Consider the following 20980-nt stretch of genomic DNA (forward strand, 5'->3'; position numbering starts at 1 on the left):
GGAAAGGATGGGGTGAAAGGATAGTTTGCATGTTTAGGATTGACAAGAACATGCAACTGTATTCAATAAGGATCTAAAGTATAGCACAGGGAACTCTGCTCAATGTTATGTGGCAGCCTGAATGGGAGCAGAGTTTGGGGGACAATGGACACATTTATATGTCTGGCTGAGTCCCTTTGCTGTCCACCTGAAACTGTTACAACATTGTGAATAGGCTATCCTCCAATGCAAAATAAAAAGTTCAAATTTAAAAGAAAAAAATGATAAAGAAATGAATCAGCGTTAGGGAAATTAAGTAGTCTTGTTTAGGCTTCAGAGACAAAGCAGAGCAGGCCTCCGACCTTGCTTCTGACCTACATGGATACAGCCCGGACTACTGCTGTGGGTGTCAGCCACACCTGCTGTGAGTGTCAGAAGAGAAACAGGATAGATAGATAGATACATAGGGAGCAGATCTTGGAATTTGTCAAGTCCCTAGAGGATGTCTGGCCTGCCACGCCTAGGACTTAGTAACATTCCAAGATTTGCGTAACAAAGCAAGTGTTAGTTGCTCAGTCCTTCCAGCCTCTGTAGCCCACCAGGTTTCTTTGTCCATGGGATTCTCCAGGCAAACCTACTAGAGTGGGTTTCCATTTCCTTCTCCAAAAAAGGAAACAGCATTGTAAAAACTTAACATAATACCATTGCTGCAGATTTGCTGGCAGATTGATGAAGATATATCAATAACCTCAGATATGCAGATGACACCACTCTTATGGCAGAACGGGAAGAACTAACGAGTCCCTTGATGAAAGAGAAGAGTGAAAAAGCTGGCTTACAACTCAGCATTTAGAAAACTAAGATCATGGCATCCGGTCCCATCACTTCATGGCAAATAGATGGAGAAACAATGGAAACAGTGACAGACTTTATTTTCTTGGGCTCCAAAATCACTGCAGATGGTGACTGCAGCCATGAAATTAAAAGACGCTTGCTCCTTGGAAGGAAAGTTATGACCAACCTAGATAGCATATTCAAAAGTAGAGACATTACTTGGCCGACAAAGGTCCGTCTAGTCAAAGCTATGGTTTTTCCCAGTAGTCATGTATGAATGTGAGAGCTGGACCATAAAGAAAGCTGAGCACTGAAGAATTGATGCTTTTGAACTGTGGTGTTGGAGAAAATTCTTGACAGTTGCAAGGAGATCCAATCAGTCAATCCTAAAGGAAATCAATCCTGAATATTCACTGGAAGAACCAATGCTGAAGCTGAAGCTCCAATACTTTGGCCACCTGATGTGAAGAACTGACTCACTGGAAAAGACCCTGATGCTGGGAAAGACTGGAGGCAGGAGGAAGGGATGACAGAGGATGAGATGGCTGGATGGCATCACTGACTCGATAGACATTCTTGAGCAAGCTCTGGGAACTGGCGATGGACAGAGAAGCCTGGGGTGCTGCAGTCCATGGTGTCTCAAAGAGTCGGACACGACTGAGCGACTGAAAGGAACTGAACTGATGAGGATCTTTCAGTTTGCATCCTGGGATTATAAATGGGAGAAATGAAACCTTTGAAGTCTCACCCACAAAGCGGACACGCTGCCTGGGACCTTTTCCTAATTGGAACTCCAGACTGCTGTCACATGAGACTTCCCAGTGCTGTTAAGTACGGATGTTGGCAAATCCAATTTGGTGATGTATGTACTATTGCTCTCCTCTGCTGTTTCTATTTCTTTTTTCTTTTATGTTAGAATATTCAAAGTAGACTAGATAGTTCTCTAAGAAATATTTGTATTGCTTATATGTATATAACGAATGGCTTATTTTGTTAACAAATCCTCTGGACATGAGGCAAAAGTGAAAACTTTCAGCAAAACAGCCAGCAAGCAACAACAGGTTTTGGTTTTTTTGCTCATTTGGGTTTGTTCTTTAGTGAGGGTTGAAAAGGTCACCCCTACAAAGAATGAGGAGATTTAAACTCCATTTGCTTTTATTGGTTTCATTATTTGGAAAAAGAAATTCCCAGAATAACACACATATCTGCCTTTCTTCCCAACTTTGATAAAAATTGACTATCTTATCTCTGCACTTTCATTTACCTATCAGTTAAGTAAGTACACCTCATATCAGGGGGGCTTTGAAGCTTTACATTAAAAAAAATTATTGACCATTGTAATACAGAATTAAGCTTCTCAACATAATTTATAAATACAATATGCAGGACACAGTATCAATAATTTACCTAGCTTCTAACGTTCTAAATAAAATACCTTATTTATGGATAAGCTGATAAGCATATTATTACTGATATCACATGAATGCCTGGACTTTTTTCACTCTTGTATTTTTTGCAGCCTACACTCTACTAAAAAAAAGTAACAATAACTCATCATCATGGATAAGTTTCATGTTATTCATTTCCTTCCCTTGATTTTAATTGACAGGCAAACTTGCATTTAATCCACTAGGTGGCAGTAGAGAGAAAACAGATGAAAAACAGACTAACACACTAAATCTATTTCTAGAGAAGAATATCTTGATAAAAATCTTTAAACAATATCTTTATCCCTGGGTTAGGACGATCCCCTCGAGGAGGAAATGGCAACCCCATTCCAGTATTCTTGCCTGGGAAATCCCATGGACAGAGAAGCCTAGTGGGCTATATAGTCCATAAGGTGGCATAGAGTTGGACATGACTAAGGAATTAAACCAGCTTCCCTGGTGGCTCAGAGGGTAAAGTGTCTGCCTGCAAAGCAGGAGACCCAGGTTCGATCCCTGGGTCGGGAAGATCCCCTGGAGAAGGAAATGGCAACCCACTCCAGTACTCTTGCCTGGAAAATCCCATGGACGGAGAAGCCTGGTGGGCTACAGTCCATCGGGTTGCAAAGAGTCAGACACAACTGAACAACTTCACTTCACTTAAGGGATTAAACCACCACCACCATTCTTAGCAAGCAAGTCGATTATAGACTAGAATGTCTCGATGCTGAGAGAAAGTGTGTTTATGTGTACTAACTTTTATTTCTGAAATTTAAGCAAGGTCAATTCATATTTTGCAAGCACTTTACGTACTGGTGTCACCTTCATCCTTAAATAATTATTTATGTCAAATATCTTTGCATGAAAAGAACTATGACTGTACTGAAAATGATCACACTGTTTCATGAGTAAGAGTAAATAAAATGTAACTTTTTGCATCAGGAAGGGAACTTGGTGATTGGATCTGTTTCTCCCCTCCACATTTGTTCCTCAGTTCTCCCTTCTTTCCTGGAAAGCAATTTAAATTCTGTACTATTCCTACAGTAAAGAATAGTTTATGATAGCATAATATTAATCAAATGGCAATGAACAACATTCTATGATCACAAGATCAGGATTCTGGTTGAAATAAAATAAAAGCCATATACATAAAGAAAAATATGGATAGTAACAGCTGATAAGTTATGTAGACCAGTTTCACTGTCTTATTTTGATTGATTTTTAAAAATTCTCCTCTACTAGTTTCTTGGATTATTTCAATACATAAAGAACTGAAAGGGGCTTTTAAGAAATCCCTCGGAAAATGAGAAATACAAAATTTTAGATGCAAAGTTTATAATGTCTCAAGGGACCACATTGACTTTGAAGTTGGAATTCTGATATGTTAAAATATATACTCTTTTAAGTTATACCCCACAAATAACAAATAAATATATATATGAGCATTAAATGTGGGTACATCTTGCACAAAATAACAGAACAATTGAGTGTGATGGAAAATAAAGACACATTTCACAGTGGAAATGACCACTTCTGTGTCACTTAGAAAATTACTCTATAGAAAGGCAGGACTTCTAGGGTGATCCATCTGCAGCGGGCATTCAGCAAACTGAGAAATGTACTACTTAATAGTCCATGTTGTGGCCTGGAAGGCAGAGAAACACTGCTGCCATGTAGAGGCTTGAGAACGATTCTGCTGGGCAAGGCAATTAAGGGACAAAAGAAAATACAGAATTAGAAATAACTGGGGGACATTTTTCAAAAAGAAATTTTTAGGGTGCTCCAAATTATTTTTTTGATCCAAAGGGTAGACTAATTAAAAAAAAAAAAAATTCTGCCAGTTATTAAAAAAGATTAGTTAGGGGGGAAAATGACAAAGAATACTGAACTGGGATCCCTAGTAGGCAGGTGGTTAAGAATCCACTTTGCAATGCAGAGAACACAGGTTCGGTCCCTGGTTGGGGAACTAAGATCCCAGACGCTGTGGGGCAACTAAACCCTCGCACCCAACTAGAGTCCATCTGCCGCCTTGAAAAGTCCCCATCGGCCTCGACTAAGATCCAGTGCAGCCAAGTTGGTTAGTTAATTTCTTTTGTTAAGTTTCTATCTTAAAAAAAAAAACAACAAGAACAATGAACTAAGGGGATGCTGTAAGAAACACAGGACTGACCAGTGACCCATTTAGGGTTTCAGCGTGAGTCACATGGGGGAGGAACACCAAATTCATGGAATGTGTTTATAGGAAAAACTAGTTGGCCTGATTTAAGATTTAAAAAATAATTAGCAACCCTCAATAATTACACAGTACTTTCAGGTTTCCAAGACATTCCATAGCCATTATCTCAGAAAATCCAACAATCCAGGAATATTTCTAAGTTAAACTGAGCCTCAAATGATTCACCCAGAGTTTTCATTATTTAGCTCGGGACATCGCTCTACTCTTAGTCCAGAGCTCTTTTTTTGATATCAGAATTTGAGGGCGGGGGGGGGGGGATAAATAAATAAATCGGTGAAATTCTCGAGATTTCCTAATGTGAAGAGAATTCAAACCAGACCTTCCTTCCACCCTCAGCCTTCACCACACTCTCATATTCTATGCATCCTCTGCTCAAACCATATGGAATCTTTTTGGATTCCTCCTTGCTTTCCTACTCAAAATATATAGGTAGAAGGCCTAACCCCCAATGTGAATGCATTTGGAGATAAAGCTTTAAAGGAGGTAAAGTTAAATGAGGTCAAAAGGCCGGTGTCCCAATCCTGTTGGGACTGTGGGACTCTGTGTGTGTTCAGTCACGTCTGACTCTTTGCCACCCCATGAACTGTAGCTCTCCAGGCTCCTCTGTCCATGGAATTTTCCGGGCAAGAATACTGGAGTGGGTTGCCATTTTCTCCTCCAGGGGATGTTCTGGACCCACAGATCATACCCGAGTCTCTTGTGTCTCCTGCACCGGCAGGTGGATTCTTTACCACTGAGCCACCTGGGTAGTCCTGTTATCCTTTTAAGAAGAGACACCAGAGCACAACTATAGAGTGACAAGGTGGACACCTACAAGCGAGGAAGTGCGGCATCACCAGAGACCAACCCTGTTCACACTTTGACTATGGACTTCCAGCCTCCAAAACTGAGAAAATAAATTCTGGTGTTTAAGGCACCTAATCTGTGGGCCTTCCGTGGTGGTCCAGTGATAAAGACTCTGCACTTCCACTGCAGGGGGCAAGTATTTGATACCTGGTTGGGAAACTAAGATCCCGAGTGCCTCATTTTTGAAATTCTGTTGTGGCACCAGGCTTCCCTGGTGGCTCAGGTAGTAAGAATCTGCCCACAATGCAGGAGATGTGGGTTCAATCCCTGAGTCACGAAGATCCCCTGGAGGAGGAAATGGCAACTCACTCCACCAGTATTCTTGCCTGGAGAATTCCATGGACAGAGGAGCCTGGCAGACTACAGTCCAGGGGATTGCAAAGAGTCGGACGACTAACACTTTCACTTTCTGTGGCAACACAAACCAATTGAAACATCTCTCTAGGTAACACAAACCCCTCAATCTCTAATTAAATATTATCTAACTGTCACTTCAGGAAATGAGCTCCAGTTACAAGCCTAGGTGCTTGTGTTACACAGTATTACAGCATCCAGCACTTCCTCAAATGTAGACAAAATACCCATCATGCTTTCTTACAACTGCTTATTTAATTCTCCACCACTCAGGCATCTGTGCACTCCATGAAGGGCAGGACCTTCTTTGCTCCCTACACAAAGCATCCTCTGTTGTTTATTATACCAGGTACTGACTAGACATCAGTTGAACTGTTAGTCATCTTAATAAGACATTTATGGAAAAGGGCTATGAAACCAACCTAGATAACTACTTAGCAAATTTGAATTATTTTATTTAAAAAAAGCTGATGTTAATCCTTATCTGTTGAGTTGATGCCATAGAGAAAACGCTCCTGTCTCCTGCTTGATTTCCTTTAGTGCTGGCCTTCAGACCAGTGGGTAGATAATATATAGGCCCTGAAAGAATATCATGGGGAAAACAAAAGCCAAGAATTTTCTGAGACCTGCTATAAAACAGGCAGGGGACAGGGCTGAGTTTGTTTCTCAGTCCTGTTCAAAGTGAAAGACAACATACATTTAACATTAGACAGAAAGGCTGACCACTCAGCTCTTTTTTTTTTTTTTTCAATAAAAATGATGTTAAAATTTAAAAAAGAAAAACACAGTTAAAAGACCACTCAGCTCTTTTTTTTTTTTTTTTTTCAATAAAAATGATGTTAAAATTTAAAAAAGAAAAACACAGTTAAAAGAAAACTAAAGCTCAGGTAGGAAAGACTAAAAGAACACTTTACAATCTAATATTATGTAAAGGCAGTGATAATATACTAATAGCTCACTGGGTTAGAATAAAGATTAAATTAGATATCTGTTCAAAGTTCCCAGGGTATGATCTTTTTTATGCATCCAATAAATAACAATTTTTACTATTTTTAAATAAATAATACACGATCATAGTAATAATGTTAAATAAATTCAACATGTACCAATTTACAGGACATTCAGATGACATTAAAATGATTGTAGATCTGAGCAATGAACTAGTCAACACTCAGTGCTGGAACTGTGGAGAATGCGTTGGTCCTTGGAAAAAAGACAAGGATTCCTGTACTGACAATGTGGAAAATATAGGTTGGTAAATGTGAAACATAAATAGAAATTGCAGCATGAATTACTAAGCAAATGGCTAAGAATATGGGATGAGGAAGTACCCAGGGAGAGCCAAAATGAATCACTCTTAGGAAAGCATGCTTCATTTCCCTTCTAAAGTAACTCAGGATCAAGGGTCAGCAAACTTCAGCCTGCTGCCAGTTTTGTTTTTAAGTTTCACTGGAACACATTTTTTCATTCATGTATGGCCTATTGCTGTTTTTGTGCTACAAAGGCAGAGGCGAATAGTTGCAAGGAACGCAAAGCCCAAAATATTTAACTACCTGGCTTCCCAAGTGGCGCTGATGGTAAAGAATCCACCCACCAATGCAGGAGACATCAAGAGACATGGGTTCAAGCCCTGGGCCAGGAAGATCTGGAGGAGAGCATGGTAACCCACTCCAGTATCCTTGCCCGGAGAATCCCATGAACAGAGGAACCTGGCAGGCCACGGTCCACAGGGTCACAAAGAATTGGACACAACTGAAAACACTCGGCATGTACACACACACCTGGCCTTTAACAGAAAATGTCTGCCAGCCCTTTCTCTGGATGCCAGGAAAATGCCACAGGATGTTATCGCCTCAGAATCAGGGTCCCCTCACTGACCTAGTCTCATGCTCAGACCTGGACTGCGGGATTCCATCCAGATGGGTTCAATGGACTGGGCCAAGCAAGGCACTGGGCTTGGAGCAGAGCAACAGGTAAGACCAACACAGGGAGCTGGCAACTGCAGCAGTCTCAGCCTGTGAGTTGGCTGATGACGGGGGAAGGATGCTACACTCACGAAAGAGCCCTCTCAGTGACACGAATGTCAGGTGGAGAACCACAAGCCAAGGAGCAAGGCGGGGGGTACCTGGATGTCCCTCCATCCTGTACACGTCATTGCCTGCTGACACTGTCACCTTCAGAAGCAGATGCATAATAGAAGTAGAATTTGGGAAATCTTGTGACTATTTGATCAGTTTCCTCTTCCTTCCAGATCACTGACATCAGCTTAGAAACACGCCATAATACCTCCAGTCTCAAAAAAACACTCTCCCTTTACCACCTGCCCCACTGCCAAGTACCCACCCAGCTCTGTTGCACTGCAGAGCAGAATTCCTCACAAGATTAATGCATACTCACAATCACAACCTCCCTCCTCTCATCCTCTACTGAGTCCATGACATTCAGGCTTTCAGTCCCACTACCCCACTGAAAGATGTTTAAGATCACCAAGGACTCCACGTTGTCAAAGCCAATAATCAGGTCTTGGGCTTCATGGCACTGGTCCTGTGGGTGGGATTTGCCACAGTTCATTGTGTCTCCATGTTCTTCATTTGGCACAGGACACCAAGCCCTCTTGTTTTTCTTTCTACCTTCCAGACTAGACCCCTTAGCTGATTCCTCTTCCTCTCCCTTTCTCTACATGCTGGCCTGCCTCAGATCTCATTCCTTGCCTTCTTTTCATCTCTCTCTACAGCTATTTCCTTGATAACCTCATCCAAGCCCCAGACTGTAAAGGCATTTTATACTAAAGATAAGAATGTAGCACTTACACTCCCAAATCTCTCCTGAATTCCAGTCTGGTGTATCCACCCATCAACTTGATATCACTGGCTGAAATTCCCACATCTCAGACTGCACTCTTGATTCTACCCATTGTCACTCCAACAAATAAAATCCTCTCCTTCACTTCCCCTCATCCCAACAAATGGTCACTAACCAGCAGTAATGGCCCCAAAGCAAAACTGGACGTCGGTTCTCTTACTCTCATAAAAATCTAAGCAAATTTTGTGAGCTGTAATGAATATCCTTGAATGTCTGTCTTTATGTGCACTAGGGGATATGTCTATAGCATAAATGCTGTAAAGAAAGTCTGCATTTTTTAAAGGTCCAAATTCAATTTTGCCTACGCTGCACACTAAATTAATTACAGTTCTTATGTCTGTTTTATTGACAACATAATGGTTGATCAACAGGACAGTGGTTATATAAATGACACCACTCTTTCACAGATTCTAAGATGTCTACTTTTTCACATTTAATGTGTCCAAAATCTAGGCACAGCATTTTATAATTGCTGTTGGCTAAGCAGCAATCATGGAAAAGCTGTTCAGACTTAGAAACAGCTGTTCATACTGATGGTAGTTCCAACAGTCTATGGGCACTGGTGAGGCTACAAATGTCAAAAACTGCACTCTGATTTAGCACCAAAAAATTACTACAAAGAAACAAGCAAAACAGGAATGGGACATGTATTTGGTATTAGTGAAACAAATATGTGTATTAATATTAAACAAGTGCAATTCAACATTTTCTTGCAAAGCAACAACCAAGTCTTCTAATAGGACCTATGGTCAGCAGAACCCATAAGATAATGTTGTTAGCTCTTGTTATTAAGATACATGTAAAAATAAATATGCCTGTCACAAGTGGAGCGGTGCATCTGATGGCAGGAGAAACTACAGATTTTCTCCAAAAATAATATGCATTTCAAAAAATGAGAGACAGGTATGACTCATTCACGAATCACTCAAGACTATCTAGAAAAGTGCTGTGTCATGGTGTAATTGGCAATGTCTTTCCATATCAGTGCATAAAACAGCACTGCCTTATAATTTATGGCATCCTGTGTTCAACTAAGTATGGCATAATGTACCATGAAATAGCTTACAGTTAGGAAAATGAGAGCAAAAAGTGGACAAACTGATTTTTTAACGGTAAAAGACTCGTAAAGGCACCTCACAAAAGGATTTCTGACAGTCAGTATGTGAAAAGGTACTCAACATGATTTGGCCTCAGAGAAGAGAAAATTAAAACCACAGAGATAAGGCTGCTGAACGGGCAAAATTACTAAGATAACACCAATGTGAGCATGACTATGAGGCAAATGGAACTCTCATACATTGCTGGTGGGAGTGAAATGGTACAAACACCTTAAAAAACTGGCAGTATTTAGTAAAGATATAGATATATTTTTATATATCATATATAATTTCTATATATATGTGTATGAATATCACCTCTGGCCCAGCAATTCATCTCTGAGGTTAACACTAAAGAGAAGTATGTATGTATGTCCACCATAAGATACATTCAAAGATGTGCACAACAACTTTATTTAGAACAGTTGGAAATAACTCAAATGTCCATTTGTAGACATTTGGCCCCAGGGGAGTAGGGATGGGTGCGGGACTGTACTGCGGAGGGGAGGAGAGGTGACAGGAAAGGATATAAAAGAGTGTCAAGTGTCCTAGCCATATTCTAATCTTAACAGGGTGTTGGGTCCTCAGATTTTCATTTTTATCCTTTAAAACCTTGCGTGTGTGGGGGTGGGGGCAGGGTAGGTGGGAGTAGGTATGTTTCGAGCAGTTTTTAAAAATCTTGATTATTTGCAAAAATTGAAGAAAGAATTACTGCCATTTTGTAAAAAAGAAGGCTAATACTTAATGTACAAACACATGTAAGCAGGTATGGGTATATATATTTATCAATATATATCTCTAGAAGGATATGAGAAAACTGGCAATAGAAATTGCTTAGAAGAAGGTGAACAGTGGACTCTGGATCAGAATCAGAGTAGGAAGGAAACTTTCTTTCCATTGTATACTTTTGATACTAATTTTTTACCAAGGTTTTCCTTCCCTCAAATCCCTCCCCGCTTAAAATTCCAGAAATACACTGGCAAGTTGCATGTGAAAATTGATATTCTTAAACTCAGAAGCATTGTGAATGAACTTTAGACTTAGAGTGACTGTACATGTGTGTTATTGGATACATGTTACATATTGTAAAATACACAGTACAATACAGAAAATCTGCAGTGATTATTGTCAAATATAATTGAGCACAAGAAAGCTGATAGCTCAGGGAAGGAAACAAAACAGACACAAAGGCAGACTTCACATTATTACAAATGGGGGGCAGGGGGGGCGCTTCCCTGGTGGCTCAGTGGTAAAGCATCTGTCTGCCAATGAAAGACACACAGGTTCAATCCCTGATCCAGGAAAATCCCACGTGCCTCGGAGGAACTAAGCCCGTGTGCCACAACTATTGAGCCATTCTCTGCAGAAGCCAAGGCAACGAGAAGCCTGCGCACTGCAACTAGAGAAAAGCCCATGAAGCAACAAAGACCCAGGACAGCCAAAAATAAATAAATAATATTAAAAAAAAAGATGGGGTGGAGGGTAAACTGGAGATTGGGATTGTCATTCCTGTCAAAATAAGTTAACATAAAAAAGAAAAAAAAATAGGAAAGAAATTAGTCCCATCTGAGTTACATTTCCATAAGCACTCTTATTGAACCACACCCCCGTTTCTTCACAAAAGTGACCTCCATCTACCAATACATTCATTCATGGATCTGACACTCCACAAGCTCCATAAGACACTGAATTCCACGAAGGCAGACAGGAGGTTTTGTTTAGCACCGCATTCCAAGACCAGCACGTAAGGGATGCTGCAGAACAGAGCAAAGATTTCACTACTGATTTCACCTCGGCAGGCTCAGTGTCTTCATCTCTAAAGTGATGCCAATGGCACCTCCTCACGGGGCTGCTGTCAATTGTGCAGGGAGAGCCCTAAGCGTAGCGCCCAGCACTCAGGAGAGCTTCACACTGTCAGGGGATGGGTGTGACAGCAGACTGGACCACTGTGTTTCATCAGAGAACCAGGATTTCCCTGAACGAAAGGAGGCAGGACTTAAGATCTTGAGATTGAAAAGTAAGATGAGCCTACGGTATCTTCCAGGGAAATGGTAACTCTTTCAGCAATTCCCTAAGTTATGTATTTTCAAACTGCTCACTGCAGTATCATATAAGGGGACAGGGAAGTGGAATCCCAGTAAGAGAACTAGGGCAAAGTGTAACACATGTCCAGCATGGGGAACTCTATTGCAGTTAGAAGTCATGGACTGTCTCCTCCAGAATAACGGGAATAAAACCAAAAATAAACAACAAGGACCTACTTAAACACAAAAGCTTTTGCACAGCAAAGGAAACACAAAACAAAAAGACAACCCACACATTGGGAGAAAATATATGCAAATGATACGACCAATAAGGGATTAGTCTCCAAAATTTACAAACAGCTCATGACTCTTAACAGCACCGAAACAAACAACCCAATTGACAAATGGGCAGAAGACCTCAATAGACATTTCTCCAAAGAAGACAGACAGACGGCCAATAGGTACATGAAAATATGTTCAACACTGCTAATTATTTGAGAAATACAAATCAAAACTAAAATGAGATATTACCTTACACTAGCCAGAATGGCTATCATCAAAAAATCCACAAATAATGCTGGAATGGGTGTGGAAAGAAGGGAACCCTTCTCCACTTTTGGTGAGGATGTAAATTGGTACAGCCACCGCTGCTGTGCTGCTAAGTCGCTTCAGTCGTGTCTGACTCTGTGCAACCCCATAGATGGCAGCCCACTAGGCTCCTCTGTCCCTGGGATTCTCCAGGCAAGAATACTGGAGTGGGTTGCCATTGCCTTCTCCAGGTACAGTCACTAGGGAGAACAGAATGGAAGCTCCTTAAAGAAATAAAAATAGACTTACCATATGACCCTGATATCCCACTCCAGGGCATCTATCCAGAGAAAAATATGACCCCAAAATATACATGCACCCCAATATTCATTGCAGCACTGCTTACAATAACCAAGACATGGAAGCAACCTAAATGCCCATGGAATGGATAAATGACAGAGGAATGGATAAAGATGGGGGGGGTGTGTATATATATATATATATAAAGAAAGAAATTTGCAGCAATATGGATGGACCCAGAGAGTATCATTCTGAGTGAACTAAGTCAGACAGAAGCAGAAATATCATATAAGATCCTTATTATGTGAAATCTGAAAAGAAGTGATATAAATGAACTTACTTTCAAAACAAACAGATTCACAGACTTTGAGAATGAACTTCTGGTTGCCGGGGGGAAGATGGGAGAAAGCGACAGTTAGGGATGGACATCTGCACACTGCTGTATTTAAAATGGATAACCAACAGTGACCTACTATATAGCATATGGAACTCTGCTCAATGTTACATGGCAGCCTAGATGGGAGGGGAGGTTGGGGAAGAATGGAAACATGTATATATATGGCTGAGTCCCTTTGCTGTTCACCTAAAACTATCACAACATTGTTTGTTAATTGGCTATAGCCCAATACAAAATAAAACATTTTTTAAAAAGGCAATGGACTGGATATATGCATAATACCCTGGATAGAAATGAAAAACATAGCATGCAGGGAAAACATTAAGAGACACAGTGAAGTGTGTGGGACAAAACCATTCATATAAATTTTAATCATGGGGGTCCAAGGTATTAAGAGATACTTAAAACACATATAAACCAAAAGAATGTTCATTCAATACATGAGAATGATTTCCAGAGACTGAACGATGGGATGGAAAAGGGAATAAAAAAACCAAAGAGATGGTCACATTCTGCCCCAAAATGGTAAGTGGTATGAACTGAGGAGTATCATTATTAACTAAGTGCACCAACACTTCAAAGTAAAAATAAAGAGAATAACAAATAACTATCATCTCCTGTGATAATGCTGAAATGAACAAGAACAGCCTCAAGAGGATGTGGGGAGTGGCCTGATAATAGCAAGCTGATCACAGACCAAATCAATGCAAACAAGCTGTATCTCTAAAAACAGATAATTGAGATTTGAAGATACTAAAAAGGGGGCTGTTAATTTGAAACATGTTAACAGTTATGCAAGTAAGATTTTAAGGTGGTTTATAACAGCAGAATGAGATACATATATAATCTCAAAAAGGACTGCAAAAGAATACATTAACAGTATAGATAAAACCCAAGTGAATGATTACAAATTGCTGCTCTGATAACCAGTTTTGAAATCTGTTCAGATTCTTTCATTTAGAGGCTAATTGTGAAGGGAAAAGATGATAAGATGTATAAGCATAAATAAACAAGGGCTATGAATAAAGGGAATTCTTTTCATGGAAATTGTTATGACTATAGGTAAAATGTATATAGGGAATATAAAGACTTTACAAGGTGATAAAAGGAAAAGAATGACAAGTCTATGACTTTTTTTAATTTAAATATGATTTCAGGTTTTATCTAATTTCTAATTAACAATCAGCAGCAGTTTGAAACACTCCAGCTTTTAATTTCTAAGTTTTTAACTACCTGTAAATATTTCAGAAGATATTGATCTAAATGATGCTGAAATTCTCGTTTTTAAAATTTGGTTTTGGTTATGCTGGGTCTTCACTGCCATGTGGATTTCTCTCTAGTTGTGGCGAGCAGGGGTTACTCTCTAGTTGTGGTGGCTTCTCTTGTTGTGGAACATGGGCTCTAGGGTGCATGGGTTCAGTGGTCGCAGCACTAGGGCTCAGCAGCTGTGGTTCCCGGGCTCCAGAGCACGGGCTCAATAGTTGCGGTGTACAGGCTTTGGGATCTTCCCAGATCAGGGATTGAGTCCAGGTTTCCTGCATTGGCAGGCGGATTTTTTTTTTTACCACTGAGCCACCAAAATTCTCTTTTAATATCAGAATATGTTTGGGATCATGAATGATTTTAGTCTCTATATTTTACAAAAAGCTTATGCAATACTGTTCAGTATTTTTTTAATAATGTAAACTTTAGAAAAAAAATTGTTTTCAACAATCTCTACTCACTGGCTATTTCATTAATTAATTAGTTATTAATACGTGTCCCAGTAAATACTCTTCTGTTTATTACCATCCTAAATCTCAAAGGATTTTAGTAATGAATCCAATTATTATCAAAGAAGGTCGGAAGATGTGAAGAATTACACAAGAACATCAGTACATAGGTATTAGGACTTTCCTGTAGCTCAGATGGTAAAGAATCTGCCTGCAATACAGGAGACCCAGGTTCGATCCCTGGGTCAGAAAGATCCTCAGGAGAAGGGAATGGCTACCCACGCCAGTATTCTTGCCTGGAAAATCCCAGGGACAGAGGACCCTGGCAAGCTACAGTTAATGGGGTCACAAAGAGTCAGACTCACATAAAATAATTTTTAAAATGAAGAAACTGTTGATTATAAGACATGTAAAGAAGCACAGTACCTTTGAAAAAGTAAGGAAATTCATAAGTTGGTGTCAGTTACTCTCAGATTATATGGCAGCTACTAAGCCTTACTGAGTGTGAGAAGCAGTAATTAATAACAGACTGTCATGTCACAGCTCAGGAAAGTGAAAACACCACTTCTGCCCTTAGGGTGAAGTGAAATTTTCAAAGATAAAAATATTTCCACCTTGGTACTAGCTTGCAGTTCCTGGAGGAAATAAAATGTTAAAGACTGCTAGACATATTTTTAATTCTTTCACAAGACTTGGGATGGTGATTCTATTGCAAGTTTTTTAAAAATCTCTGGAGACTTTATTTAAAAGCAGAGTGTTTGATCTTGGATCCACGAATTTAGATTATTTGGGTTGAGTTGGGGCCCAGCAGAAATATGTCTATTGAAGAATACAGAATATTCTCTATACACAAGTGAGTGCCATACCAGAGACTAGAGACCTAGTATATGTGAGCAAGTTGGTGGTTACATCATTTTAAAAATTACCCAACTCAAAGTAACTCTTGGATAAAAGACCCACTTAATCAGTTCAGATAACCATGAAAAGAAGATGAAATGACAGATGTTAGCCAGATGCTGCATATAAGACCAAAATACCAGATAATAGATATAGAGGTGGTCCTGCAATTCTATGAAGGCAGAGACAAGACAGAGCCATCAGAGAATCAAGTAACATAAAAAGGCAAGGAAAAGTTAGTCATCCCAGATGAAAGAATCCCACTGACCTGGAACCCATGGGCACCAACCAATCCTCCAGCCTTTATCTCATGTACCAAATGTAGATACCATGGAAAGGCAATGTGTGATAATTACCAGACTGAACTATACAACATTTGTGTGGTGTGCAAATGTTTAAATCTATATGCTTCACTGAATGCTATTTGTAACATGCTCATTCTGAATGCCTGGTGATTGTTTTTTTTCTGCCTGTACCATGAATTAGAAGATTCTAGTTGATATAAACATAGCAACCAAACACAAACAATATTGACATCAAATGATATCAGTCTTTTATTTCAATTCTTAGCTTACTACTTGGAAAGCAGATATTTAAAAATTCTTGATTCTGAGATCCAAAGTATGATCACATATATAAGCTAATAGAGTGCCATGGGAGGGGACTACTTGGCAGGATTTTTGTCACTGAGGTTCTTAAATTTGGTTGAGCAATAGAATATTCAACTGGAATATCTTGGGATTGGTATAAATATGTGTATTTTAACCAATATCTGGGTAATTCATATGAAAATATTTGAAGACCATCAATAAAGTGAATTATTGGGAGTATCAGCCAGACTATAAAATCAGACTTAAAAGCTTGTTTAACTCTACATTACAGGAATTTCAGGAGCCTAAAGACTTGACTAAATCACAGAACGAGGTATATTAGAAAACTATAGACCAATAACTTTCATAAGCACTGACACAAAAGTCTTAACAAAATATTTGCAAAATGCATACAGCAAAATATAATGTGAATTATTCCCCATAATCAAGTAGGATTTAGCCCAAGAATACAAGTTTGTTTTAACATCTAAAGATGAGTTAATATGATACATGATAATAGAATGAAGGACAAAACCACATTATCATGTCAAGACATTTAGAAAAAGCATTCAACAAAACCCAGCTTCCATTTATGACAAAAACTCTCAACAAACTAAGACTGGAAGAATCAAATCTTAGAATGGGAAAGCACCCCAGATCACGAGAAGGTAGTGCTTTGAAAATTTAAAAACTGCTTCTTCCTAAAATTAAATAATAATATTTTAAAACTCAATAATATTAAAATATAGAAACTTAAGGAGAAGATGACTCTTTAAATTGTTCCAATTCTTTAACAGTTATTAGGAAGACTGCAATTTATGAAATTCATTATCCAGATGCTTAATAGTCTTTCAAAAGGCATCAAAAGGATGCCAAAGGACCACGTAGGTACCCATCCTCTGGCCTTATATATTTCTCTATTGCTTACACTCATATGACCCAGTGGAAAACCTGGTAACCATACAATTACCCCAGAGAGCAAAATGCCTCTACCATAGCAAATGCTCTGTCCCATTTTCCATATGCCACACCTTCCTCATCCACCATCTACAATCAATCTCCCCCCTCACATCACCCATTCTCCATAGGGCCTAACGCTGCTCAGCAGAGGAAGGAGACAGGGACAAGGTCTTTGTATTTTATATCACATACTCACCCACACAGATGGCCATGGTCACTTCAAGTATGTCCTTCTTTTGAAAGGTCACCAACCAATAGACTGAACGACTGGGAGATCTTACAGCCATGTGGTTTAAACCTGTCTCTCTAGCTCTCAAGAATTTCCCTAATATCCACTCTGAACTTGATTTTAACATTTTCTATGGGAGAAGAAGGTCCTTCACTCCCACTCTTTACCAAGTAATCCCAAGACTTCAAGAAAATGAAGATTTAAAAACAGGAGCTCTCTCTCCTCCAAATTTCAAAACTATGACCACACTTACCTTGGAGGAGAATACCCAGACAGGAGGCATTACACTGGTGAACTGAGGAGACTGCAGTTAGTCTTAAAGGCACACAGCCTCGGTCCCTGCTTTACTCATTTATGCTGGTGGCTGTGGCTGTGTTTGTACCACGTGGCAGCGCTGAGTAGTGTCAGAAACCGTATGGCTCACAAAGCTTAAAATGCTGACTATCTGGCCCTTTAAAGAAAATGTTTACAGTCTTAATAATCAAGGGAAAGGAGCATCAGTGATGCTACTGGGGGGTTATTTCAAACTACGTACTAGAAGTTCCACACAAGCATAAACAATGATAATCGCCCACCAAAGTACCCCGAAATAGGAAGTTGGTCTGCACCTCAGTTCCAATGAACGTAGGACGGATATATAGACTCGCAGATGTTGAGTAGGGGACCCATTCCTCATCCAATTTCACAAGCTGCTGAATACACTCTAAAAGCTCGTTCTTGTCAAACGCCTGAAGGAACGAAAAACACAATGAATAATGCAACATTTTTCCACTGCAGCCACAAGAAATGATCCTCATGAGAGCTTTGACTGTTAAAAAAGAGTACTAAGAAGGAAATCCCTGGAGGTCCAATGGTTAGGACTTGGTGCTTTCACCTCAGTGACCCAGGTTCAATCCCTGGTCAGGGAACTAAGATCATGCAAAGCCACGCAGTATGGGCAAAAAAAAAAAAAAAGTACCAAATAAATAAACAAAAATTTATAACTACTAATAATAAAACCAAGCAATTTTTTCTGTGACTTTTCCCCCCTCAAATTGTGATGGAATGATAGATTAATCACATAAGGAAGATAAACAAGTGGTTCCCTACCTCTTACTAAACCCAAATACCAACTGTAGTTGATGACATACTTAAATGTGAGAAAACATTAAGATTTCTATTAAAAAAATACCAAGCATCACTGTCACCTTAAAGCATAATTCTTAAATAAAAGACATAAAGCATAAATCATTAAGGGGAAAAAATGGACAAAATTTGACTATTTAAAACTTAAGACCTTCTGTTCTTCAAAAGATAAAAAAACTGACACACCAGGTGAAGTTTTTTGGTAGTATAACCAACAAAGGATAGTAGCTGGAAAACGTTAAGATAACCTGAAAATCAGTAAGAGACAAATGATACAATAAGAAAATGGGTAAAAGCGAAGAGTAATTTATTTCAGGAAGGTGAAAAAGGGTTTTATGTACTAAATAGGTGACAGCTTATAAAATAAGTAGTTTCTACTTACTTGGCAAGGCAAAGAAACATACTTTCAGAGAGATGTGATGGGTTATTTAAGGTAGACATGAGTCAGAAACACACATGAATAGAGTTCATGACATCAGGATTTGGCTACTGAAGTACTAACTTGTGATAGCAATCACAGTGTAGCAGTGTTACAGAAATCAGGACTGCCAATCATCTAGGACATACCATCTCCCTGTGTCAAGTACAGGGTTTCTGTTACTCCTGTCTAGAGGTAAGATTTAGTGGAAAGACCTTGACTAGGGAGTTAAAAACTTACATCAAAGTTCTTACCCTGTCCCTTTATTCTGTGTGAGCTTAGGCAAGTCATCTAACCTCTCTGGGCTTGAGCTTTTTAATCTGTGCAAAGGTGCTGCTAAAATTTACAAGGCATACCTTCTTGGCAGTGGCTCACTGCTATGATTAAAAATGCAAAGAATGTAAAACCACATAATGCAGTTTGTGGCAGAGTTGATGTCCAATAAATGCTACTTCCCCTTTCTTCTGTCCTCATTTTAAAAGGATTTCCCAATGATTTGTCTGTAACGGGTAAAGAGTAGAACTAGGACTGAATTGAAAGAAATCACCTGAATGTTCCTTCTGCTACTATACTATGGCCTCTGAAGAAAGTGGGTAAAGCATGGGTTCCAAAAGGAAGAAGAAGGAAGGGCTTCCCTGGTGGTCCAGTGGTTAAGAATCCACCTTCCAATGCAGGAGACGTGGGTTCAATCCCTGGTAGGGGTACTAAGATCCCACATGCCGTGGGGCAACTAAACCTGCATGCCACAACGAAGAATCCACACAGCCAAAATAAAATAAAAAGGAAGAAGAAGGAAGAGCCTGGCTAAAAAAAAGAGTCGTCACTTGGGTTTCTTCAACTGAAGACCTTCAGGTGAAGGTCAGGGACAAATGAAATATCGCAATGGAGAAAAGACTTCTTTCAGTTTAGAAAGGCAGCCTGTTCAAGTCTCAGGGAATGAAAGTAATCTAAGTCACCTCCTACCTAGGCATGAACCTTAGGGTCTTTCAACCCACCTCAGAATGAATTTTGCTCCATAACAAACAATGGTATAGTCAGGAGCCAGTGGCTATGAAAAAACATTTTTACATCCTTTTTTTAAAAAAAAAGTTAATAAAACTTGGGGTAAAATATCAAAACAACTAATTGAATCACTGCATACTTAGTAGCATCTTAAGCCACTAGGAAAAACACTCCCTAATTATCTGAGCAGTACACCATATTTCATACTACAATTTCATATAGTCTTTAAATTTTATTATTTCAGTTTGAGGCATATTTTTCTTCCTTTTCCTATTATCTCCCACATACACATTAAATCCCCACAGACACTCATAAAGAAATAGATTGTGGAATTGCCAGATGGTTACTTCTTGCATTTTTACCTCACTGATTAAAAAACAGACCAGAAATAACTTCAGTGCTCATATGGTTTATAGTAAATACTGATCTAAATACTCAGCAATGTTTCATTTGGTGGAATTCAGTGACCCATTACAAGAGAAATTCCTAATTTACGTACCGGCAAAGTGGCCCTCATAGCAGATCGGTACATCCTATCCATGTTGAGGTTTGGCCGAAACAGACGAATTTTATTATCTACTCCCCGAAATGCCTTCAACCCTTCAAATAACTGAAGATAAAAGAAAAATAAATGTTAGAAGGTAAATAAATGAAAACAATCCCCATGTTCTGAAGACTGACTTTTCTATGGCTCTTCTTCACCTTCACCATGTAAAGCTATTGACACAGACCCGAAATCTAGAAAAGCCAGACAGACTGGTTTTAGTCACGGATAAAAAGAAGTCCCTTTATCACCAAAATCTGGAGGGAATTCAGAGTTATGCTTTGTACCACAGGAGCTGGATGGTTAAATAACACATCAGTGGAGGCTGTAAGAAAACACGTCTACACGATGTGGACTGACTACCTACAAAACAGAAATGGAATCAAAGACCCCATAGTACCCTGCCCCCAATCCATTCCAAAACACCCATGTATCTTTTCACTTTATCTGGCTCCTATGAACTCTGGAGAGTGGATATCTATGTGAGTGGAGGTGGTTCAGCCTCCCAAATCACAGAAACCAAGCAGTTCAAGACTCTGGTTAGGACAACGCCACCTTCTTAGGGTGAGGCCACAAAAAAATGCTGAGGAGGGATATGAAAAGACTTTGAAGTTAGTGCATA

General features: G+C 39.4%; 1 protein-coding gene across 3 annotated transcripts in view; it reads right to left on the reverse strand.

The window, feature by feature from the left end:
• BCAT1 (branched chain amino acid transaminase 1) overlaps positions 1 to 20980 on the reverse strand; it is an 85965-nt gene that overhangs the window by 40045 nt on the left and 24940 nt on the right. For all 3 annotated transcript variants that reach the window (XM_055572045.1, XM_055572064.1, XM_055572055.1), the window contains exons 4-5: positions 20314 to 20424; positions 17878 to 17997 (exon numbers count right to left, since the gene is read on the reverse strand). In XM_055572045.1, coding sequence (XP_055428020.1) covers positions 17878 to 17997; positions 20314 to 20424 — 231 coding nt within the window. The remainder of the gene's footprint in view (positions 1 to 17877; positions 17998 to 20313; positions 20425 to 20980) is intronic.

Source organism: Bubalus kerabau, chromosome 1 (assembly GCF_029407905.1).
Source record: "Bubalus kerabau isolate K-KA32 ecotype Philippines breed swamp buffalo chromosome 1, PCC_UOA_SB_1v2, whole genome shotgun sequence".
Taxonomy (NCBI): domain Eukaryota; kingdom Metazoa; phylum Chordata; class Mammalia; order Artiodactyla; family Bovidae; genus Bubalus; species Bubalus kerabau.